The sequence below is a fragment of the Chenopodium album genome, chromosome 14 (assembly GCF_948465745.1).
Source record: "Chenopodium album chromosome 14, dcCheAlbu1.1, whole genome shotgun sequence".
Lineage (NCBI taxonomy): Eukaryota > Viridiplantae > Streptophyta > Magnoliopsida > Caryophyllales > Amaranthaceae > Chenopodium > Chenopodium album.
In genome coordinates, this window is record NC_137847.1 from 27,261,584 (window position 1) to 27,288,311 (window position 26,728).

General features: G+C 36.3%; 1 protein-coding gene across 1 annotated transcript; it reads right to left on the reverse strand.

The window, feature by feature from the left end:
* Window positions 1-9,460: 9,460 nt before the first annotated feature.
* Window positions 9,461-19,640, reverse strand: LOC145577945 (14 kDa zinc-binding protein-like). The gene is made up of 7 exons (XM_081635362.1): window positions 19,440-19,640; window positions 15,596-15,626; window positions 15,416-15,481; window positions 14,927-14,963; window positions 14,369-14,426; window positions 13,607-13,696; window positions 9,461-11,314 (listed from the first exon to the last, which is right to left on the reverse strand). The coding sequence occupies exons 1-7, from the start codon at window positions 19,638-19,640 to the stop codon at window positions 11,183-11,185; spliced, it is 615 nt and encodes a 204-aa protein (XP_081491488.1). The 3' UTR covers window positions 9,461-11,182.
* Window positions 19,641-26,728: the final 7,088 nt, after the last annotated feature.

The following is a 26,728-nucleotide window of genomic DNA, read 5'->3' on the forward strand; positions in this document are numbered from 1 at the left end:
ACATATATATAACATTTAAACAATTAAAGTAAAAATTAACATTATGGAATAAACAAACAATTAATAAAATAATTAAGATAAAATTGTGTTAACTACATTTGAAACCCTAACTTTAAAGTTTGGAATAGACAAACAATTAATACCAATTAATACATATGGAAGTAAAATTTAGCAAGAACTCACCCTAATTTGAGAGTGAGAAAGAGAAGGATTGAGGTGGTGGCTCCAACAAGTTAGGGTGGGAGAGAGAGAGGTGTGGTGGTGGGGCAAAAATTCAGAACCCACGAACACCATCACCCACCCACGAACACCACCAGCAACTAGTGTCGAAGTAGCAGCAACCACGAACACCAACAGCCGCAACCCACAACCCACGAACAGCCGTAACCGAGCAGCCCTACCCACGAACACCCACGCACGAGCAGCCTCGAAAAGCAGCAGCTAGAGAAGAAAATTTAAAAAAAAATGAAAAGGAAGTGAATGGAGTGGTGGTGGTGGTGGTGGCCGTCGTCTGGTAAGGAGTGACAAAGGGAGGAGCTGTGAAAGAGAGGACATGCAGCAGAGAGGAGAGTGAAGCGGGAGTTGAAAATTTTCACCAAAATTCGACTAAGTGAAAGAAGAAAAGGAATCCCGCTTTTTTTAAAAAAATTGGTTAGCGGTTTGGGGTTGAACCGCTTGCCATTATAACAAACAACAAGCGGTTCAACGCCAAACCGCTTGTCATTTGTTATAATGGCAAGCGGTTCGCGCCAAAACCGCTTGCCAATTAATATTAGAGGTTTTTTTAAAAAAAATTGGGTAAATGGCAAGCGGATTTTTAAAATCGCTTGCCATTTAGGGCTTCCCATTACGTTTTTTCTACTAGTGTGTCTCGCTTGGGGGCTTGCCGCATAGTGTGTTTAGTGATGGTTCCGGTGATGGTTCTCACACCGGAGTGGCTTTTGAGCAAGAAATTCTTGACGAAAACATTGTGATTTTGCCGGAATATTTGAGGGGGAGTTTGTCGGATAATTTGGGTCGTGGTCATCGTAAAAAACATCCAGCTTCGTGGCATCTTAATTATGTTACTCATAGTATCATTACTGAAAATATAGACCCTTCTACATCAACTGTCGTCCCTCCTCAATCACATTCCTCAGGTAAACCTTTCCCTATAGCTTGTCATGTTGAATATAATCGTTTTTCTATGAGACACATGTGTTTTCTGGCGACGATCACTAAGGGAAAGGAACCATCTTCGTTCAAAGAGGCGGTTAAAGACGTCGGTTGGTGTAAGGCAATGCAAGATGAGATTGATGCTCTAGAGCGTAATGGCACATGGATCGTTGAGGATCTTCCTCCCGGAAAGAGGGCTATTGGTAGTGTTTAGGTGTACAAAATCAAGTACACCGACAAGTCAAAGGTGGAACGTCTCAAGGCTCGTTTGGTCGTTCATGGCAATCGTCAGGTTGAAGGTGTTGATTATAATGAGACGTTCGCTCCTGTTGCAAAGATGGGTACGGTACGTATTTTATTAGTTGTTGTTGTGTCATTGAATTGGGAGTTACATCAGATGGATGTTCATAATGCATTTCTTCATGGTGATTTGGATAAAGAAGTATATATGTCGTTTCCTCCAAGGACGGTACTCCGACACCTGGCAAAGTTTGAAGGTTTCGAAAGTCTTTATAAGGCTTGAAACAAGCCCCGAGACAATGGTTCTCAAAGTTGTCCAGTGCTCTATGAGCTTTTGGGTTTAAAAACTCATATGCTGATTACTCCCTATTTTAGTTATGTACAAGGCAGTGTCTTTTTGCATGTTCTTGTATATGTCAATGACTTGATTATTGCAGGCTCCTCTCATGATGCCATCGTTCGGTTCAAAGCCTATTTGTGCAAATGCTTCTATATGAAGAATTTGGGTTTGCTTAAGTATTTCTTAGGCATTGAGGTTGCTCGGAGTCCGGAGGGCATATTTCTTTCTCAATGAAAGTATGCTCCAGATATTTTGACTGAGACAGGAATGTTGGGTGGTAAACCCATTGATACTCCAATGGAGCAGAACCATCGTCTTATACATGCTTCCGGTGAGCCGTTTGCTCAATCGGAACAATATCGTCGTTTGGTTGGACGGTTGGTATATTTGTCGGTTACTCGACCGGAGTTGAGTTACTCAGTGCATGTTTTGGCAAAGTTTTTGAGTGTCCCACAGGTTTCTCATTGGGATGCGGCCATTCGTGTCTTGCGCTACCTTAAGGGAAGTCCATGACAGGGTATTTTGTTGTGACCTATGTCAGATTTACGCTTGACGGTGTTTTGTGATAGTGATTGGGCGGCGTGTCTGTTGACTCGGCGTTCCTTGTCTGGTTATTTTGTTTTCTTAGGTCGTTCCCCTGTTTCTTGGAAGACTAAGAAACAGCCTACTGTAGCCACATCCTCGTCTGAAGCCGAATACAGGTCTATGGCTCTCACTACTCGTGAGTTGAAATGGTTGAAACAGTTGTTTGTTCTTGGTATTAGGCATTCAAAGCCTATGCAGTTGTTTTGTGATAATCAGTCGGCTTTGCATATAGCTAAGAATCCAGTATTTCATAAACGTACGAAGCATATTGGGGTAGACTTTCATTTTGTTCGTGATGAGTTGATAAACGGTAATATTTCTACCTCCTATGTTTCGACAGGTCATCTGTTGGCAGATATTTTAACCAAGGCTCTTGGACGTCAGCAGTTTGGTTTTCTATTACGCAAGTTGGGCATTCGCGATTTGCATCCTCCAACTTGAGGGGGAGTATTAGAGTCGGTTTGGTTATATTTATTAATATTGTATTTATGTTAGTTTTATCTTGTTAGGAGTTTTAGGCAATTTATGTTTCCGATTGTATGGTGTATATATATGTGAGTATTATCAATGCAAAAGGTTAAGCCGTTTTCTCCACAATATTCTTGAGTTTAACACACGTGATGTATGATAAATATTCTAGAAGAAGCAGAAGGTTTGATTTTATGACAATGAAGACTATTAAAGATGCAAATGCAGTGATCGAGAAGTTAAATGACACGGTATGCATTCTTATTGCCCCTAAAATTTTATCTATCATTAATGCCATGGGTCTGTGTACAATAACAACATCAGATTTTGACCAATATTTCTCCATCTTTTGCCCGTTCTGATTCAGGAAATTGGTGGGCGTAAAATAAAAGTTAATGTTACTAAGAAACCTTTGCAAGGTATGGACAGGGTAGTGACCCAGGCATAAGATTCACAACTTGTCGAGAGTCCCTATAAAGTTTATGTCGATAATCTTGCAAAGACATTAACGAATGAGTTGTTGAAGGATTTCTTCTCGGAGAAGGGGAATGTTCTCGGTGCAAAGGTTCAACGGACCCCAGGGACCTCCAAGTCTAGTGGTTTTAGGTTTGTTTGTTTCTCATCGGATGAGGAAGTAGAAGCTGCAATTGAAGCTCTCAACAATGCTATAAGAGGATTTAGCATATGACTTATTATCTGCTATTATCTTTCTCAATGCTCCATAATCAGATGATCTGGACATTAGCTGTTGTCTTTCAACATTGTAGTCATTTTATTTTCATGTCTCCTAATGCAGTATTTTTCATTGCAGGTTTTGGAAGGGAAAAAGATACACGTGAACAAAGCTTTGGTCATGAGAGGGGCTTAAGCTGTTAGGATGGGAAGTTCTAAGTTCTGTATGTGCCATTAAGCTCTTTGTCTTGATTTAGCTTTATAACAAAGTTAATCCGATGATTTGAAGAGTTTGTTCTTTACTGCTCGAGTCTATAAGCTGAGGCTTTGGTGGTGCACTAGCCAAGTGGCCAGTTGGTCACCCCAAATAGCTTAGTAGGCATAGTTAGTTTTCAGATTTAACTATTTTTCTCACAACTTTTATTGTTGTCATCATCTTCATCCGCAGCATAATATATTTGTTGTTTATATTTGCTTAATTGGGATTCCCTACTTCCATAATGCATGCATAATCATGCCATACAATTTAGCGTATCATGTCTTAACCAATTTCTGGAATAGTTATAAAATGGTTCTTTGTTCTTCTGACATGCCACCATTGTTGATTGTAATTCTACCATGATATGCTGATGCTTACTAAGCACAAGGCCTAGGCCTTAGTATGCTGATGTTGTCGTTGTCCATGTGGCCATGCCCATGCACATGCCCATGTCTAATTAAGGCATGCCAAGACCTTTGAATGGACAGTGCTGCCAGGACATGGTACGCCTCAACCTAGCTTAGGGCATGGGCATAAGGACAAGACACTTAGACACTTTAGGATTTTTAAAAAAAAAAACCTATTTTGGCAATTGAGGTAGAGTCTTGGCTTGCTTTAAGGCCAAGACAGCGGAAGACCAAATTAAGGCAAGACAACATAATGTTCAGATCACACAAGGCCCTAGACAAGGTATCTTAAGACATGATGGTGAGGGGTGGGTTAAGGCATTAATGAAATGGTGTAACACCCCCAAATTACTCTCCAATAATAATGATACATGATATGTCTAGTTTATGTAGTATTTTACCCCCATCCCTTGATCATATTAGTAGTGTTTTTGGCTCTTTAAAGCCACTTTTATTAGTAATATGTGTATTCTAGTGTTTTCGTAGTTTTGGTTGAGTTTTGTAGGGAATTGCACCTTTGGAGCATTTTCCTGGGATTTTATGGAGCAACTACGAGCATTGGAAGAGCACGACCATCTTTTGTAGCCCAAGATCGGTTAGAGTAATCAAACCAGTGAATAAGGGCTCGACGTGTGTGAAGACGAGGCATTTGGACCGAATGATTAAAGCCCCAAAGAGGATATTTGGTTTGGGCCAAGTTACGAGCCTAAACGAGGAGTTCAAGCGGCCCAAGGGTGTCCGCCCGATGGTCCGCCCGATGGCCCGCCCGATGGTCCGCCCGATGGCCCGCCCGATGGTCCGCCCGATCGGGCAAAGAAGACTTATATCGCAGCAGCCCTTCGCCTGATCAAAAAGGCGTGCCCGGTTGGGCGGTGTGGCGCCCGGTCGGGCGCGTGTCTTTGATGAGGACGTTCTAAGCGTCGTTTAGTTTGTTTTAGTTTAGGATTCTTGCTTATTATAAATATGTTTTCGTTAAGCAAGTTTAGTATTCTTTTACACTTCCTTATTCTCTCTTTACTTTTGTAATTCTTTCTCTTAGACTTTCTCTCTCTACTTAAGCTTATTTTCTCTCTCTACACTTTATACTTTGTTCTTTACTCAACTCTTTATTCTGATTACTTTGGTAACGATTTCTTTTCTCTTAATCTCAGTTATTTATTTTATTCCTTCTATCATGTTTTATTTTATTGTTTTGATTAGTTTAGATTTAATTATGTGTGAGTAGTTCTCTTTCTAGGGTTTATGGGGATCCATAAATAATATGAAGGGGTAATTTATTGTTGTTAATTATCAATGCTATATTAATTTCCTATTGATTGATTTAATGCTCTGTGACTAGATTAGGCCTGATCTTTTATGCATGAGTTTGACAATATTGATTCGAGATTCGAGAGATGAGAATTGATGTTTAGGTCTAGTTTCAATAGGCAGGTTAATTTATAAATGGTTAAGTCGAGATTCGAGAGATGAGATTTAATACCGGTAGATTAATTCTGTGATTGTAATACGTAGCGAAAGCCCTTTATAATCTAGTTAATTGATGCATTGATGATTGATTATTATGTTGTACCCTGGAGTATTATTTATTGGTGAACCTATGCCCTAGGTCTTTAATTCATTGATTTTTCTCTATCCTTTATTCTTCCCTACTTTTATCCTTCGTAGTATAGTTATCCCTTTTACAATAATACTTTGGTTACTTAATAATTTAGATTATAAAAATTAATTAGGAATAGAAAGACCAGTTTACCTGTGGATTCGACCCTACTTCCCTTTCTATTATTAGTTAGTGGTTTTAGGAATTACTTTTGATTAGGGGATACGACTTTACCCTGTCAATACAAAACCTGATTAAGATAGTAGCTTAGGAGCATTACCGCCACGTGATTACGTAAGGCTTTTCAAAATACAAAGATTTGCAGCGGAAAAATGCATACTTAACTCTTATTAAATAATAATAGTAATAATAGTTTTCAAAACTGAACCACACGAGGACTCTTTATACAAATCGTTAACCATGAAATCTAGACTAAGTGATTATCGCCCTTTGTTCCCAATGCAACATTTAGATCACGTCGACTCATCATCGTCACCTATCTACTTATCATAAGTGATAAGTAGGGCCAAGCCAAAACCAAAAGAGAAATACGCATTAGCAAAAATGCTAAGTACATACCAATGCTAGATATGTAAATCATCAATTTATTTAATCAAACACACTTTCGTAAGATTTAGCATTTGTAAATAATCAATCATTATTCAAACCTTTCATAAATAGAAATTCCATATTTAGAAACATTCCAAAATCAACAACTTTCCAAAAGTAGATTCCAATAGAAATGGAAGATCAAAATTTTCGTAATCTATTTTTCCCAACCTAAGTGTGCACACCCCTCAAGCTAGTAACTCATTCACATAGTCTATACTCGAGTAAAGACTAGATCATACAAAGCTCATAGTCTTATCATTTATCTCCGCATAGTGGGAGTCAAGAAAAATCCCATAAACATCTTTGATAAATCAATCTTCCAATTCCCATATATGGGATGATTAAAATGATAACATTTCCTTTTTAAACAATTTGGTAAACAAAGTACATTTACAACCAAGCTTATAAAGCACTTAAATATTTAAGATCAAACAATCGTTTTTTATTGAAACAAGCTTACACGATTTATTTTATAAACATTCATAAATCATTGTTCAATATTCAAACATAGTCCATCATTCAAAACATAAAATACATTTATAAATAAAATCACATAGTTAAAGACCTAGCCACGAATACGTACCTTGATCTTTCATAAAATCATATGAAACCTCTAACAATGAAATTGGCACTTCCCGTCAATAACCAATAGTCCTAATCAATACTCTTTAAACAACTAATATAAAATATTGACTCAAACTAATTGTGCATGAAAAATTTCTTTAACCCTTATATAAAATTAATACTTGTTTTGGTAAACTAATCTTTAATCATAATAAGGAATTGGAGAAGGAAGCTGTTGCGTTGTTGAAGCGGATTCAGAGGTTCTCGACGACGCAAGACATTGGTGCTCGTGATACAGCTCATATCTTCACTAGGGTAGGCTTTGCTATAGGTAGAGGAGTGGGGGCCCAGATTGTATCTCGGCTTCCCACTAATTTATTGTAGGTTGTATGACTTTTGTTTTTGAGATAATAATAATAATAATAATAATAATAATAATAATAATAATAATAATAATAATAATAATAATAATAATAATAATAATAATAATAATAATAATAACTTATCATAAATTGAAAGTACATAAATTAAACCAATAAAAGTAACATAAGCATGAGGATTGGGCTCACATACTCTTAATGGGTCAAAATATCATTAGAGTTAATTTATATTGGTGAGATTTAAGGATTTAGTTTTGTTTTTTTTTAAAAAAAAAAAAAACACCAAAGACCAAACTTTGGTCTTGGTTTGGAGGGGAACGAAAGAACAAAGGAGGAAAGAGGTGGGTGCAAGGAGGTGGTTTGACTGCGGCTGGGCAGCCGGCGTCGGAAGAGGGTGGCGGCGGCGGTGGTGCGCGGCCTGATGGTGGTGGTGCGCGGCCAAGGAGGCGCGGAGGAGAGAGAAGGGGAAAATTTTGGGGTTTTATAATTGGGTTTAATTGCTGAAATTTTGTGGGTATTCTCGCAATTAAAATTGAGATGAAATTAGCTTGGTTTCTTGCTCTATTTATAGGTGAAAATGGTGAAGAAATCATATTAAGCTTCAATGTTGATTGGTTGTGTTTCGGTGGTGCATCTAATGGTTGAGAAGAACTTGATAATGGTGATGGAGTAGATGAAAGCCAAGTGTACGGAATTTTTTTTACCATTAGATTTATGGTCTAAGGGAGGTAACGTTTGGGGAAGTAAATTGGAAGAAGCTTCCATGGTTATGGTGCATGAACATCACGTTGATGTTGTTGATTGGGGAAGATGGGGTGGGTTTTTATTTTCTTTTTTTTTTTCCTTTTATTTTGTGGCTACAAAAATCTGATTTGGGTTATACTTTGTAAGTGAAAAATGGACTTCAAAACATTCTTATGGGCTAGAGGAAAGTGATAGTAAGCCAATGGCCCAATAACTATGGTCATGATTTAGAAAATAGTTTGGACTCATAGAAATTTTATCATTTTAAAGTCTTAAAATAATAACTTTATAAATAAGGTTTAGAAAAATATAATTTGCTTAATAAATCACTTTGAAATCACAAGAGTTTAGAAAATATTTATAAATAAATAACTCAAATATCTTACCATAAGGAAAATTAATTAAACCTAAATTAGAACATATTTAAATGTAATATATATGATTAAAATTAATTAAATAGGCTTAAAAATATGGGGTAGTACAGATGATTTTGGGTATCGAGTAGGCATACTAGTTCTCTTTGGGAACCCTGGGAAGCACCTCAATGTGTAACCATGGTGTGTTCGAAAATGTTCTATAGAGACTAAATTTGAAGGCTATAATACACGAAATCGGATAATTTTGGAGATTATGAGATCTAATGTCGAAAAATTAATTGTTGGTAGGGGATGCACCCTAGGGGATATAATATGTTTTGAAGCATTTACATCTACTAGTTGAGCATATAAAGGCCCGTTGAGGCAAAGTTGATGTAAGGGGGTACGTACGTGAACGACTAAGTTACAGTTTAAATGCAAATTGAATGACAACCAAATATCTTTTAAGGCTCTCGTGGGGTCTCTGGAAAATACCTCATCCTGTTCTCATTCCGAGCTTGAAAAAAAATCAAAATTGTCTAAAATTGAAGGCCATAATCCACATTTTTTCACAAATTTCAGGTAGGTTTTTTAAAAATTGAAATGAAAGTTGAAAAGTCAAAACTATTGGTTAGACTCTGTTACTTAGAATTAAACTATACCAAGTGAAATCATATTGATCGAATACAATACAATACATACTATAAGAAGATACATTATGTACTTTGCTAAAAAAAATACCCAAGAATTAACTTAAAAACACTGTTAAATTTGCTCATTCATTCCTAACCATACTGTAATATGTCCCAAAATCACTGAACTTTCATTTAACAACCCCTCTGAGCCTCATGGCCTAGATTTGGCATTAATTGGGCTGTGGGAGTAGCCAAGTGACCCAAATGATATGCACTCCCACGAGCACCTCATGGCCTAGATTTGTTATTAATCCTTCATCGAAGCAAGTGGAGGTGTGTAGGGGAGAAGAAAGGCAGGATAAGCAATGTCCACAATTTCGCATTGCCTATACCAAAGACTACCAAAGACTTGACAGTTCGATCATAAAATTCATAACAAGAGGGTCGAAAAGAGGCTCCCTGTCCATGCTCATGATCAAATAGAGTAATTGTGAGTAATTGTCACAAAGCCTAGTTCATGTTCACGATCATTATTTTGAAAATACTACACAAATACATTGAACACAAGGAAATGACTAGTCAATAACCCAAACAACATTATTCCATTGACATGTTACTTTGAAAAAAAAAAAAGACAGCCAGAACGAGTCTCCTGCCCCTACTGATATTACAAATCTGTCTTAGCCAGGGGGCCAGTTCATTTGACGTCCTCCAAGTGGATGGGATAAACAGATTGACCTGATGAACAAAGCATTACAGATTGTTAGAGCACTGAAATTAAGTATTTTTTAACAAGGAACATATATTATATGAAGATGCTTAAAGCATCAAAGATAGTCAGAGTCTGATGACAAAAGAACGCAACCATGCTGGTTCAGCTACTGAAAATTGCAGCCATGGTTCCTGAACTAGCCGAAGCAAACATAAAATTAAAAGACAGAAAATAAACTAGAAGCGTAGATAAATTATGATTAGTACGGGAGCTTAAAAGCTCAAGAAGAGCTGAACAAAGGGACTCAGCTGCCACCTGCCATACCAATGGTGTTGGCTAGATCCTTTGTGTAAGTTGCGGTGAGAGCTGGAGGCGAGTGGAAATGGTACACCAGGTTGTCATCTTGCAGCCTCCCAATTTCACCCATCCCAAGGGCAAGCTTGTTTGAATTTATCCTCACATGGAGCACAGTAACAATCCATTCCCTCTGAAGAATTTTAGCAACTGGAAAGCTGATGATCCATATAGTAGCCTGGGTTCTGCAGCATATAAGTACCTGTGCATCAGTTTCAAGTTCAAGAGCTCAAATTCCTCTTTCCCAAGCAGTAGACAGCTTTTCCCTAATGGCGAGGAGCTCAGAAGAAGCTGGCCCTGGAGTGTTTATCTTCATCGAGTAGCCTATTTGCCACTTCCCCTTGTGGCAACGGATGAGACCTCCTGCTCCTGCTTCACCTAGGCTCAGCCACGAGCCATCAGTGTTGAGTTTGTAGTACCCTTGTTGAGGAGGGGACCAAACTCTAGGAGAAGAGATTCTGCTTGAAGAAGCGGCATCTCGACCAACCTGTGACAGCTTCAGGATAATAACATAATCCGAATTGAATTTGTTAAAACAAGTAGTGATGCCATCAAAGTGTCGTTCAAAAACCATTTTATTTCTTATAGACCAAATATGCCAAACGGCCACACAAAAAAGCACTTTCCAGGAACTATCATGGTTGTAATTAAGAGAAATCTAATTTTCAAAATCAGAGGAGTAGAATTCAGCATAATTAAAATCAGTTGGGGGGTAATTTTCGAAAATTAGGGCCCAAAAAGCTAGAGTATTAGGGCAGTCCCTGAAAAGATGAATGATGTCCTCAACGGGGTGGCTACATCTAGTGCATAGTGGGTTGAAATTAGGGATCTTAGTGGCTAAAATAGCACCCACCGGCAAGATGTTACGAATTATATTCCAAAAAAGCATTTTATACTTGAAAGGAGCTTTGATTTTACACATGCCTTTCCAGGGGAAGTTGGAGAGGAAGGAGTTGTTAGTAGTTGTGGGAGGAATGGAGGCAAAGTAAGCAGATTTTATAGTGAAGGAACCATTCGGGTGAAGGGACCATAAAAGACTATCCTTAGGAGAGTGGAATTTAGGAAGAGGGGTAGCTTACCTTGAAATGTAGAGTTTACGTGATTAGCTTAACTTACGTCCTTTTGGACCATCATTAATCACAATCCTGAAGCCATCGTCAAGGCCGTCCTGCTTTGCTACGAGCTTTGCTGTGTAAAGAAGGCGGCCAAGAATCTCGCAGTGCCTTTCCTCAGCCTATACATTGAGATAAATTATCAGGACAGCCTGTGAATATTGCAGGAAAAATCAAATATAAACTGTGTTTTCACTCATCCTTGTTCTTTTTAGCTAATCTAAGATGAACGCCTCAAGCTTCTCCTACAATCCTGTAATATTCTTGAAAAATAATGTGACATGGGACCAAGTACTAATCTTCAAATTAGCTAATCTGAGATGGGATCAAGAACTAATATTCTTATACATACTTCTACTTATCAATGCAATAATGTCCAAATTATAACATCTTCAGGACCATGTTTCATATATAAACCATTACATTTGTATTAAAAGCATATGGCCCTACCACCTGTACAGATATTAGTTGTGAAATATTGGGCAACATGGATTAGCATGGGATAATTAATTCCCCATCTTAAGTTCACCTGTTCACACATACGTTCCACAAGATATGTGGCACTCTGGAACTCCATATTTCCCCAAAAGCCTTCGATTCTTTAATAATTGTATGTATCTTAGCAGGAGAACATTATAATTGGAACCAAATTGGATTTTTTTTACACTAAGAAAAACTCCAATATTTGGAGATACTAATATATGCATATCTCAGTATCACTTAATTATAACATTCTCTTTTTCAAATTTCTCGTACAAAAAATAATCCAGTTAAGTAAAGAGGTTTAGGCTAGGACTCAATGAAAAATTAAAAATCATGCGTCACTAATAAGCATTTGAAATGTGTTGAGCCCTGGCAACTCAGCTAACTCAAAAGTTCAAAGTGTGTTACAGCTCAATTAATATTTAGCTCAGTTTTGGCGGGAAATTCGGTTACTAGAGTTTGTTACTCGTTTTTGTCCTTTTCCTGGTTGTTACAGATTCTTTTTTGCTTTTGTTGTAAACTTAATTTTCATTTAAGAAAATTAATACTCTCTCTCTCTCTCTCTCCCTCCCCCTCCCCCTCCCCCTCCCCCTCCCCCTCCCCCTCTCTCCCTCTCTCTCTCTCTCTCTCTCTCTCTCTCTCTCTCTATTCTGTTACACCATCTCCTTCCTTCTGCTTCTATCCAATTCTTCTCTAAAAATAGCTTGTATTTTTCTGGGTTAGAAATCCGATCAGATTTCACCCTTAACAAAGTGACACTGAGCATAGAAGCCAAATTTAACTATGTTTTTGGCCAAGTTATCTAGTTGTTTCCTGGCAAACTCCAAAAGAAAGCAGATTTGGATAACTTAAAATGTATGACAACAAGTTCTACAACATGAAACCTAAAGTAACTCACTTCCATTATGCCTATTAGAAGATATAAACCGTGTTTTGCTAGGTGATTACCTAGCAGACTTCAAAAGAGCACCGTGACAAAAGAGGATTGTGACAAATGCAGCATTAGCAATAATAATTGACTACACACAGAGTGATTATACTAGACCTGGAAATCCTGACCCAGACCCAATGACCCGACCCGACCCATACCCAGACCCAATGACCCGACCCGACTCATACCCGACCCGAAAATGGAGTTGACCCGATCTTGACCCAACACCCGAACTGACCGACTTGAAGTTGATCCGACCCGAAATTGACCGGAAGTGTTTGACTCGAACAGACCCAAGACCTGAAATTGACACGAACAGACCCGATACCCAAAATGTCCCGAACTAAAATTACCTTATAATTGAACTTAAAATGTCTTGTACCAAAATAAATCAAATTGTTCATCTTCAACCGTAGCTAAGCTCATAAACTGAATTGATAGTTTTTATTATAACAATAACAAAATAAACACTCCGTATAAAATTATTGATTTGAGCTTGATTCACCAATGAAACAACCCGAACATGACCCGACCAGATTTTGACCTGACCCGAATATGACCCGAACATACTTGATCCGAAATTGACCCGACCCTAACACCCCGACCCAAAATTGACCCGACACGAACTAGACCCAATACTTGACCCGAAGATGACCCAAAACCCGAATTGACCTGACCCGACCCGAATGTTAGCTGTCCCGAAAGTGACCCGACCCGAATCGAATGACCCATTTGCCAGGTCTAGATTATACTACCAAGTTCCAACCTTCAATTACAATAAACAAGGAAACATCATATCACATGGCCATAGTAAAACCAAGAACTCTATAGATGCTGTTGGAAAAGAAAGCATTGATACATTACAAGCACAAGACACAAGGATAATATAACTAAACCTAAAAATCTATTTGCTTCATTGGAACAGAGCACGCATTTAGCACAGAGATAAGGTAGATACATTGAACAGCAGTATAGTGTGGAATGTGGAAGTAATAAGTACCTTGGATAATCCACTTAAGCCGTCCTTAACCTTGGGAATGATAACAATGTGAACCGGAGCTTGTGGGTTTATGTCCCTAAAAGCAATAACCTACATGAAAGCAAATTGAAAGTTATAAACAATAAAGAGGGTGAATTGTAGGAAACAACTATAAATGTCAAACTACCTAGAACATATTTACAGCCAAAGCTAAAGATACAAACTGGAAGAATAAAATATCACACTGATGAAATTGAGATCCTCACTGAGCTCAAACAAAATAAATGTTATTTATCGCAATAAAATATCCCATTAACCCATGTGGGACTCAAGGAACCAACTTTGACAAAGAATAAGGATTTAATTGGGACATAAATGCACAGTAGAAAATAATGAGAGAAACGCACAAGCAATTTGGAAAATGGATGGGGCTTGCCCCTCTCCTTCACCCAAAAAAAAAAAAAAAAAAAAAAAAAAAAAAAAAATGAAAATGGATCCACATAATTTAATCAAATAACAATACGATGATGGCAGTAAATGGCACTCCAATGAAGGGGCCTAAAAGACATCTTAAGTTTGATATGAGCTTTGCACAATTGCACTTCATGAATTATAATTTAAAAGCATGGTCATTTAAGAAAATCAACAAGAATAATGTCAAAATTCCAACAAACAATGCTAATAAACACAAAAATATAAACAATGAACAAGATAAATGACAGGGCCACATTCATCGATTCATTACAAACATTTCTCAAGAATCTCAACTCATAATATCAGTACCTGTTCGTCCTCAAACACAATATTGGCAGAAATTTTCTTGCTGATAATCTTGTCAAAACTGCATCATCAAACAAATAACATAACTTTTATACTCAACCAACACAAAGATAAAAAAATGCAAATATGAACTCATGTAAATTATTCATATTTCTAAGGCTACGAAAACATAATTGCATTCTTTTCTTTCAAACATTCGCGCAATTCAACCCAACTTGGAAAAGATATTAATTTATCAGCAATCATTGAAATAAATGACATAATTCTTACAGCCAACTAAAGGTATTCTTATTTATTGTCAATTTTTCATCACTAGTTCTGTACATAGATGAAGTTTTGCACAATGATCAAAAGCAATAAAAATCAAAACACAAATACCCCAATTCAAACAGAAAAACACTAATCCTAACAAACTTAATCAATCTTACAAGGCACCCCAAATAAATTCTTAAATTCACCAAAACATGGGACAAATTAGGGTATTCTGCGTTAACAGAACCCAATAAAAAAGTACATAAAAAATAAAAACATGAATTGAAAGTTTAAAGGGGAAGAACTTACATGATGGGGGAATCGAGGGGAGTAGAGAAAGAGACTTAGTCCTGCAGGAAACCATTTAACAGGAAGCATTTAACAAACAATGGAAGCTTATCTATGTTTGGAATGCTTTAGCAGAATGTAATTATATGCGGTAGTGATTCAGTATTGTGTTCAGTTGCTACCTAAGAAACAGCAGCTAGAGAAGGTTTACGAGGTTTTAACCGTGTATCCATGAGCCAATTACAGTTCTAGAATGTGTTTGCTGAGTTGCCGATTACAAAGTATTTTTGTACCTTATTAACATAAAACTAACAAAAAGAGAGAAAAGAGCATATTATTTGGTGCAAATAGAAGATTTATGGCACATTACTGATCAACAATGATAATTTAATGGTCTTGTTCATTTATTCCACTTTGGTAAAACAAACAGACCAAATTCACCCAAACACCAAATTCACTGGAGTTTAGAGATGTTTTTACTCCTAGAGTTCTAAGTCAATTAGGGCATACCTTTTGAAGCATCTTCTAGTTTAACGTCCAATTGTTGCACCATCTTCTTCCATCTAATGATAGATTCTAGACACCGGTTACAGAGCACAGGTCTTAAACAGTTTCTAGCAGGCACTTCAATCGAGAATCCGGACTTTACTATTTAGTTCCTTCTCTTCTTGGCAATACGAGATGAAGCACCTCTGCTACTGGCCTTCATCAAATTAGAGTTCTGCCACATCCAAGAATCTTACAGCAGAGTCAATCTTATAAATCTACAACACAGCATGAATGTTGAGTATTTCATATCAAGCCTTAGCTGTAGACTCTATAAGCAAAACTTGATCTTCTTCAAGCGGGCAAGAACCAATCACAACTGGTAGCAGTTCACTGAAACTCATGTATCCCAACTACCACTCCTTGAAACACTTTTGCCGACTCTTAAATTTTTGATATCATCTAGCTTTGACAGCACTCTCAGCATAGCACAAGGTGGCCGTAATTAAATTACTATTGGCCTTGAATAGCTTTGAGATTTGACTTTAGCTTTATCATTACTCGAAGGCGGTGATATGCACATGTTGAGAACGTTCAATTTCAAAAAAATTCAAATTTCCTTGCCTTAATATATGCTGAGGTGACTGATCAACAATCACAAAATCTAAATACAAACCCAGGAGTAGACTGTTGAGTATTAGCAACATATGCCAGATGCTTCAAACTATTCTCTCTTTTATAAGTGCAGGCACCTTTTTTGGCTGGCATTCTCCCATTTAGGAATTCATTACTCTCTATAAACTATGACTATCTTGACATATGCATAAGATGTTGCCCTGCTCTTGCAACTATGTTGTTTAGTAGTTATTTCAAACCAAAAGGCACGTAGGATTAAAAATCCAAATTTGAAAATATATCAAAAGTACCTAATATAGGGGGAAGAAGAAGCCTGGATCTTTTTTCATATTTTGTACTCTCTCACCCAATGTTTTTCCTTATACAAATTAAAGAAGCCAATACAAAAATGTTGTAGGCTCAGGGGCAATACCACCGAGTGGTATCCAGTACAGAAACCAAGTTTATGGGATCGGAAAAAAGGCTGGCAATAAGTTGAGAGGACCTTCATACTTAGAATGGAGTTCATGACCTCCATTCCCATGCTTTCTCTAAACAAAAACTCTCATTAATGTTCATGCAAAATCATCCAAAACACAGAAAATCAACAGCCTATCATAAAAGTTTGCTAGTCGTTTAATGTGTCTTGCTAACACTACATTTGAGGAAAAAAATGACTAGTGTGAAAGATGTTGATAGTAAATCAACAAGATGAAGGGAATATGCTTATGCAGCATGAACTGCAAAACAAGACCCGGTATCTTAAGCCTTATCAGTATGCATCAACAATTCAAAAACAGATGCAGGTATAACCAAGAAGGATATGGAACTAATTGTACTGTCCAAAGAATTCTAGACATGAATGAACCTAAGCTCTAGATCACAGAATGGTGTCTGCATTACCATTATCCTTCTAGAATACATAAATTAATCAGTATCCGATAAAATGAAACATATTTATAAAAAAGTATGCATGTTAGACTATTGCTTGTTTGACCTAGTTTGCATTCTTCTTCTAAATTGAGAAAAATAAAGAGAACTGAGGCTCAATGACACATCATAGATCAATCCCCATCAGTTATCATCTAGATTCATAGTTTACATCATCTAAGAAATCTACCAGCCTGATTTCGAAGAATACAAAGACACCAAAAATTTCTACAATATGAAATAAAACTTCCTCATGTAGCCGACCCCACTAATGGAATTAAGGCTTTAATTGATTAAATATAACTTTCCAATGTCACAAAGCCATTTTGGATCATGACTGAAATACAAGAGCTCAAGAACACTCCACAGCTAAACTCAATTAGGGCATACCTTCTCAAGAACACTCGATTACTTGCACTTAATAGACGCCAGCATTTGATCACTTTCACACACATGGTGAGCTGTTAAGTTTCAAGATTAAATTCTATGTCTAAAATCGATCAGAAAACATAAATATAATGCTTTTGAATACTACTGTCATACTCTAGTAAGCCACATTAGAATACACAAAATAAATCCTTTTTCACCCAACTGGGTAACGGATACGGACTATGTAACACTACATACCAATTCTGAATAATGGTAATTACTGTAAATAATAATAACAATCAAAATTACGAATAATAATCAAAATCTTACTTCAGTTGTCCTCCATGATTGTATGTAAAGTCATCAAAAATATATCTTGAACATGAATGCACTTTCTGACAGAAAACTCACAAGAGAGCCCATAGCGAGTCCTTCAAGCCACATAATGAAACCACTATTACAAGAAAAGTACTCAAGGGAACACAAATAAAATAAAACCTCCTCAGGTTGTCATCATAAAGACGTAAATTATCCACATTAATTTATTAATTCTGGCAGGATTATTATCCAGGGTTGAAAAGAACAGATTGTAAGAATTAGCAGTATTGGTCAAATTAAGGTTTAAAATAGACAACAATGGTAGCTCAAACTTCAAATGACACTGCAACAGAAGACGTATTGCTTCCCTGTGAATTATGAAATGATGCATGTCTGAAATTTCCTAAAGTGACTAAGGTAAAATTTCCAGATACTAATTTGTATTTGGCGATTATAGTCAAATATAACCCAAAAAAAAAAAAAAAAAAAAAAAAAAAAAAAAAAAAAAAGAGGGAGAAGGTAACTATTTGAGATTACATTGAACGGTGGGGTTCGAAATACCAAGAGCTTCCTTAACCAGGTTGTGATGGCGATTGGAAGAATGGCTCAATTATTTTCTCTGTCTAACTCCAAATTTTCTCTCTTTGCTTATTTCTCTAGTTGGAAATCAAATCCCTGGCATGAAAAGAAAGATGTGTTAGAAAGCAGCACAAAACAGAAATCAAATTGCAGAAAAGTTTAAATGAAGATTTTACCGAATGGAGCAAACAATTGAAAACCTCCAACCACCACTGCTGCCACTGATCTGAACCAGGTTGGGAAGACAGAGAGCAAATGAAAAAATTAAAATCCCAAAAATTATTAGTAATTAAACTAAGAAAATATGATTGAAATAAAAAAAAAAAAAAAAAAAAAAAAAAAAAAAAAAAAAGCAATTAAGAGCACTACTCACGATAATAATGAGTACTTTAGTTGGCTCGCAATAAACACGACAACCTCAAAATCACAAAGACAGTGACCCCGACTTCACCATTTAAAGCTCGACTTCACCATCGCTGCTTTGTTGGTTCGGTCACCAGAATTTCACCTAAATGTCAAACCCACAATTCATAAGCAATAAAACCCACAATAATCCTCCCAACAATTCATCAAATAATTGTCTAATAAATTGTTGAAATAAAACCAGTTTTCCCAACTTCACTAACTAACAATTAAGCAAAAATAATTGTTCCTCACCACAGATTTAGGAGAAATTACATAACTCAAACACCTTCAAAAAGGGACTTCAGCACAAAAAGAGAAAAGAAAAGATAATACAACACTACCCACAAGAATACTGAATTCTTCAAGAAGAGAAGAAAGAATTTAAGGTAAATAGAATGAACTTAAAAAATGAGATAGTTGATAAATTATAAATATTTATTGGAAAGAAAGATATATTAGGGAAGAGCTCATGACATTAACAACAAGATGCATTTAATATGAGAAAGGCTGAAGTTTATAGAATCGCTGCCTAATAGAAAAGGTCTAACAGGGCCATGATCAAACAAATCATCCATGTTCAGGTGATATTGTTTCTCAATATGGGGAACCATCTTATTGTGCAAGCCATTGTATGATGGAAAACCCTCGGGCCCAAACGAGTCTAGAAAATCTTCAGCAAATAACGTAATGATATGGCCATCTTTATCAAATGCTACAAGAATACCCTTATTTGTACCAGCCTTGAGTATCCTTTCTTTCACAAAAACTGTGTGTTGAGGGTCAAATGGGCAAACCAACTATGGCATTGGCATAAGCATTGGCTTTGGACTACCAAAGATGTACTAAATTTGCTATCAAAGTGAACAAAAACTACTTCAAAATCAGCAAACCTTGTATTCCGATTATACCACTCAAGCAGTGTATAATAAGTGTCTGATGGCATTTCCACTTGGTCAATGTAAAGAAGGACATTCTTTCCCCGGAGTTCACCTATAGGCACTTGATCAATATTTTGCCAATATGGCAATATCATTATCATTAGTCATATTCATGCAAAGAGCATAAGCCCGTGACCCATAAACCAGCAAAGACTCTAAGGTGACTGTCTTTATTGCTTCCAATTCACGATGGACAAGGAAATGCCTGGTGAAGGGATATCCACTAATACCCAACCGGTTAGTAATATATTTTTCCAAGCGATCCGCAATATTCATTTTGGGGTCCCAATGACCAGTTGATCCTCTTCGGCATCGCAATCGTAATCACCAACTTCCTAGAGCCCGCGGCTTACAAAGTCGTTGAAAGGTGAAACCCACCAATGAGGATTATCAAATATGTCGAGCTCATGTAAGACATGATTGACAGCCTCCTGGAACAATAGTGGATCCACACACTCTCCGTAAGGTAAGTAGACAAGAATGATATGGAATTCCTGGTCTCGAGCCTTACATTCTTGAGAAACCAAGTTGAGTGTCCGAATCAAGGTGCCATCACAGCACAAGTACAACCCCCACAAGCTTATCTTTGAATACAGAAACCGAGACCTCATTCTCATGATCTATACCCACAGTTGCAGAATTATTATTTATCTTGTAAACAAATTCAGTGTCTAAATTAGAATGGAGCTGGGTGTGAATTTTCACCAAGAAAACTCAAGTTCAGGAGCACAAAGGGGGGGAAAAGATAGGGCAATATGGTCCACAATTTTGTGCTCAACAACCGTTTGATGGTGGTCTACAAGGAGACCCATAGGGGAATCACCAAGGCCAAGGGACTTGCATACTTTGTCACAACGCAGCGTGTTAGAGAAAGGGATTGCAAGCTAGGACGACGGAAAACCTGAAAAGAAGTGGTCGAAAGAGTCCTCATCATTAGCCCAGTGTCGTCTCATTTTAGCCACGACAACCACCTCCAAATTGGGTAGGTTGGAAAATGCAGTGATCATCCCTCGAATATCATTGCAAGTATATGATAGCCAAACTTGAGGCACAAAAAAGCAACAAACCAAGATGTCCTTTCCCCTAAGACTCTCAACTTCAACTTTATTGCCATCATTTCGAAGCAAGTAACCGTTGTTCTCTTCATTAGTGGTGGTGGACAGGAACGACATAACATCAAAGGCCTCACCTTTCTTAAAATTAGGGCAACGATTGAACATAAGATCCTTCTCATCAGCAATAAATAATTGATCATGCAGTTCAGAACCATTCTGATGATACCACGTGTAGCCGTCCTTAAGAACATTATCATCACGGACCCAACACGGACCCTTATATTCTGGCAGGGTTTTATATAGGATAGGGCGTGGAGAAGGAAATAATATTCTGTGTTTTGGGCGGCAATCTTGAAAGTGAATTATAGATTCTACAGTCCTAGAAACCCAACTCGAAGGAACATCAGGGAAGCAAAACTTCTTCCCGATCCGATCTTAAACAACCTAGACATTTTCCGATTCGATTCAAATTCAAATTCAATGAAATCAACAGCACAGAATCAAAGTATACAGCTATACATATAATAAACTAATATGGAGTAATTCAAAATTTCTTTTATCAAAATCTAACCTTTCCCTTCCACCGAACTATGCTTGTGAATTGGTGATAGGGTTAGAATTCCCCAATTTTTGGGCTTATGCAAATAAGCTTCTTTTAAGATGAAACAAATTGAGCTGAAATAGAATTGAACCTGGAAATAAACTTGCATCACCCTTTCAGCATCATCGGCTCATCAACATCGTCACTTCCTGCCCAGCCATTAAGAACCAAATTCTTCCTCTTTCATTGATTGTGAGCTTAATTTAAGAAAGACCAAAAAAATAAAAATAAAAAACAAGTCTTTTCTCTAGTTCCGAGTCAAATCAAGCCTTTACTCCAAAATTATATCTTGTGAAATCATATTGATCAAATACATACATACTAGTCCAGTACTCCCTCCGTCCCTTCCCTTAATACCCTCTTCAATAGTGAGACTTGAATGAGTTTTTTTTAGGAGAAAAATATTCTTTGCGAAGGATACCAATAAAATTGGTATCTAGATTTAGCAACTCCAAAAGAATGTTGCTAACTTTAGATACTCAACTTTGAGTCTCATGTAATAAATAGAGAGGGTCTTTATCAATATTATAATATGTTTTGTAATTTATTTAAGTTTTAATTTTATTTTTTTCTAAAAACAACTTAAAATATGATTTGGTGGGCCATAAATTAAAAGTGACATTAGTATATTTTAGAAAGTCTCACCATTGGACAATTAGATTTCACATTAGTTGCTAAATTGAGAAGTGGGTTGGGTATCACCAATGGGGGTAAAAAAAACAACTCATTTTGTATTTCAATACTCAAAGTTGAGTCTTGCCATTGGAGATGGTCTAATACAAAGCCTCTTTTTGGTTTTTGCACGGGAATTAAGAAAGTTGTAAATTTTTTAAAACTAATGATTAAAATTACATATATGCATGTGAGGTTAGAGAGAGATAGAGAGAAAGAAAAAGTAATTGGGAATAATTGAAAAGATAGAGAGAGAAAGTATTGGGAAATGATGTTAAAATTACAAAAAGTTAAAGGGAAAAAAATGACAAGTCATCAAAAAAAGGTAATAATGTCAAAAAATACAACCTTTAAATAGAAAGAGGCATTGTATTTTGATTTACCCAAAAAAGAAATGAGGCTTTATATTAAGGGACGGAGGGATTATTGTGTAAAATTGAAGTTAATTGACATAAATCAATCATTTTTGTTGAAGGAAACATAAATCAATCATTGAAATTACAAAAATAGTTTAAAAAAGAAAAAGGAATATTGTATATGTGGGGTAAATAAAGTAGATTGAAAGTAGAAGATAGATGTGAGAGAAAATAATAATGAGTATTGAAAACCAATTAAATTATTATAAATAATTCTTCTATTACATATTACTCGCAATAAAAAATATTTTATGTCTCACAAATAATACTCATTTGTTGCGAGTAATATGTAACGGATGGAGTAGTACAATTGCATATGAAAAGTGAAGGGCAATTGAGTATTTAAATTGTAAAATAAGGGTAATTTTGTCCAAAATCAATGACTTAAAAAGGAAAGATCCTAAATATAAAGAATAAAAAGAAACATACTAAATGAAACATAAAAAAACAAAAGGGGACGGAGGGAGTATTAAAAGTAGAGGTGATAAAAAATCGGGTCAAGCCGGGCCTTAACATAATTTCTCGTGCCCAAACCCGCAAATAAGTAGCAGGCTTGTCGGGGCCCAATTTTTAGTTGAGGCTGATTTCAGCCAAACCTGGCTGAGGTTGCCAAAAAACGATAACATTTTACTTGGTGTATATCCCAGCTATATTTTCCTTCCTTCTCTAAACGACGCCGTTTTTCTTAGCTGTTACATTTCACTTTATCTCGCAATTTTTTTCCCATAACTGAGCATATATGTTATTTGATTTGTTTCCAATTGAAGCATTTATTTACTTTCCATTTAATTAAGAGTTTCTCTCTCTTCTCAATTTTACCATTTTTTTCTTCATTGTTCGAATTTGATTTTCGAGTTTCAATTCTCACTAGTAGAAAAAACTAAATGGCAAGCGGTTCATACCCCTTAATGGCAAGCGATTTTGAACCGCATGTGCTTAGGGGGCTTGGCCCCATTATCAATGTCGTTTTCAGGTTTCCTTGGCCCCGTTATCAAAAATGAAAGCATTATGTATTTCCGTTTCATGCACAACCACGGAGGCAAGTTGTAAATCACTAAAAGTACCGGCCATGTGCTATGTTTGGTACTAAGAGTACCAAATGGATTCATACCGTCCGTGCACAACCCAAGCCTTTATTTTCTAACTTCATCACCAAATGCCCTAAACTTCATATCGATGTTCTTCCATTGTGGAGAGTCAGCAGGATGCTTCAACAAACCGTTTTTCTTTCTTCCCTCTGCATGCCATCTCAAGTTCTTAGCATCTTTTGGTATTGAAAATAGACGCTTTAACCTTGGAATAATAGGAAGATACCACAACACCTTGGCAGGAGGTCCTTTCATACCAGCATTGCAGCTTGTTTGCTTGTAACGCGACTTACTGCAACGTGGACACTCCTCCAACTTTTCATATTCATTTCGATACAGAACATAATCATTAGGATATGCATGTATCTTCTTATCCTCCAAACCAAATGGACACATGAGTTTCTTTGCATAATAGTAGGAATTAGGAAGTTCATTCCCATCTGGCAACATGTCACATAATGCAGTCAACAAAGAAGTGAAACTAGTGTCGCTCCAATTATGCTTAGACATAATGTTAAAAAGTGTAAGCACGACTGAGAGTTTTGTGTATTTTTTGGACCCAGGATACAAAGGCTTTTTGGCAGCCTCTGATAATGACTCAAATACATCAGATCGGTCACCAAATTCACCTTCAACATCACCCATCATCTCATCCGAGTGATCACCACCACCATCCTCGATCTCATCCCCCTCCTCATCCCCATCTCCACCATCATCACTCCCATATTCTTCTTCAACATGAATCTCGGCACTTTTATCATGGGTCTCATTCCCAACATCATTCTCTCTATACGATCCCTTTTTACCGTGCCAAACCCACACATGATATTAAGGCCTAAACCCATGACATTGTACATGAGCCATGATGGTATCAACACTATCGACCCTTATGACATTATTACAATTGACACAAGGATAATAAAGGTAATTGATACTCGTTCTGAGCTGATACTGTGAAGCACTCTTGCAAAATTCTTGAACCCCATTAAAGAATTCCAATGTATCACGTCTACCATACATCCAACCGCGATCCATTGACGTTTTAAATTGCCTTTAAACATACCAACACATTTCAAACAATGTATAAATGTAACATATATAATGTCAATCAAAGTACATAGCATATACATCATCCATATCGCGTAAAAATGAATGCTCCCAAAAGGTCCTTATCACTCCAACCTAACCCATCCTTGAACGTCTAATCTCACTAGTGAATATATGTCAACTTTTCAACTTTAAGGAAAATTCGGCAGCATTTCCCCCCATTTCTCCAAGTACACAATGTAGGTAATTACTTACCTACATATGCACCCAGAGAACATGGTGAGAAAATGATAAGCCGAGATATTCCTTAAAATAAAAAAAGAGACACACATTCACTACCTAAGTAAGATTAAACGTCTAAGAACAGTCCCAACCGGAGACTATTCAAGACTGTCTCCTATTGAGAAAGACTTAAATGGGTATCTAGGCAAATGATGATGCAAGCATTCAATAATTTGCATTTATTTGACATTCAACAATACACAAGTTCATTCATTCATATAGTGCTAATTAAACTACCTACAATCAAACTAAGGTTACTTAACAATCCATTCATTCATTCATAACAATCCATTCATACCTTATAATTTACTAACCAAATTTAACAAATTAACATGTTAACTAATAACTATTCTATTCAAAAAATTCACTTTAAAGCTACTCAAATTCAAACAATATATATATATATATATATATATATATATATATATATATATATATATATATATATATATATATATATATATATATATATATATATATATATATATATATATATATATATATATATATATATATATATATATATATATATATATATATAAAATATTTAAACAATTAAAGTAACAATTAACATTATGAAATAAACAAATAATTAATTAAGATAAAATTGTGTTAACTAAATTTGAAACCCTAATTTTAAAGTTTGGAATAAACAAACAATTAATACATATGGAAGTAAAATTTAGCAAGAACTCACCCTAATTTGAGAGTGAGAAAGAGAAGGATTGTGGGGTGAGATTTAGAGGTGAGGTGCGGCTCCAATAAGTTAGGCAGGGAGAAAGAGAGAGATGTGGTGGTGGGGTGAAAATTCTGAACCCACGAACACCACCACCCACCCACGAACACCACCAGCAACTAAGAAGACAGCAGCAGCAGCCACGAACAGCCGCAACCCACAACCCACAACCCATGAACAGCCGCAACCCACGCACGAGCAGCCCTACCCATACACGAGCAGCCCTACCCGCGCACGAGCAGCCTCGAATAAGAGCAGCTAGAAACGAAAATAAAAAGAAAAAAAAAAAAGAGAAAAGGGAGTGAAGGGGGTGGTGGTGGTGGTGGTGGTGGTGGTGGCCGGAGTCTGTTAAGGAGTGAGAAAAAGAGGAGTGCTACTTGTGAAAGAGAGGAGTGTGAAAAGCGGAAGTCGAAATTTTTGCCAAAAAATTCGACTATGTGTAGTGAAAGAGAGGAGAGTGAGAAATCCCGCTTTTTTCTTAAATGGCAAGCTGTTTGGGGTTGAACCGCTTGCCATTATAACTAATGGTAAGTTGTGCAACCCCAAACCGCTTGTCATTATATATAATGGCAAGCGGTTCAACCCAAAACCGCTTGCCAATCCATATCAAAGGATTTTTTTTTAAAAAAAAAAATTGGGTTTTTAGAAGCGGATTTTAAAAACCGATTGCCATTTGGGGCTTCCCATTTAGTTTTTTCTACTAGTGTCTTTTTGATTGAATTCGAATTTTGCCTTTCATTTGGATTCTACTGTAAATCAAGATTTTCGATTCCTTTGGTTGTCCATAACAATGGAGCTTGCTGCTGATTTTTCATCTGGAATTCTTCCTACCTTAATGAATGAATGTAAGTTTATTTTAATTCTTCTGTTTGATTTTTGATTGATTAATTTAGTGCTTTTTGATTGAATAATTTTTTCCTTTTTATTCAATGAAGTTTATAATGTATTGAATTGATGAATTTGAGTGTCTTGTTTCATGCATGATTATGTTGTTTAATTTTGTCGATTGATTATTTCATAGATTGAATAGTTGCTTGTTTATTTTTTTTATTATATAATTTTAACTTTGATTTTTTTTCTAGTATTTTGTATGTTTTGATATGAGTATACATGTTTTTGGCATTATAATAACATTATAATGTTTTAATTGAATATTTACTACTTTGATTATGAACAATTTTCTAACAAATGGCTTTGTTTTTTGTCATTTTGAATTTTTTCTAAAACAAAAAAACATTTTATGTTTTTGATCTGAACATGTTTAATTAGAGATAGTATGAGTTGAT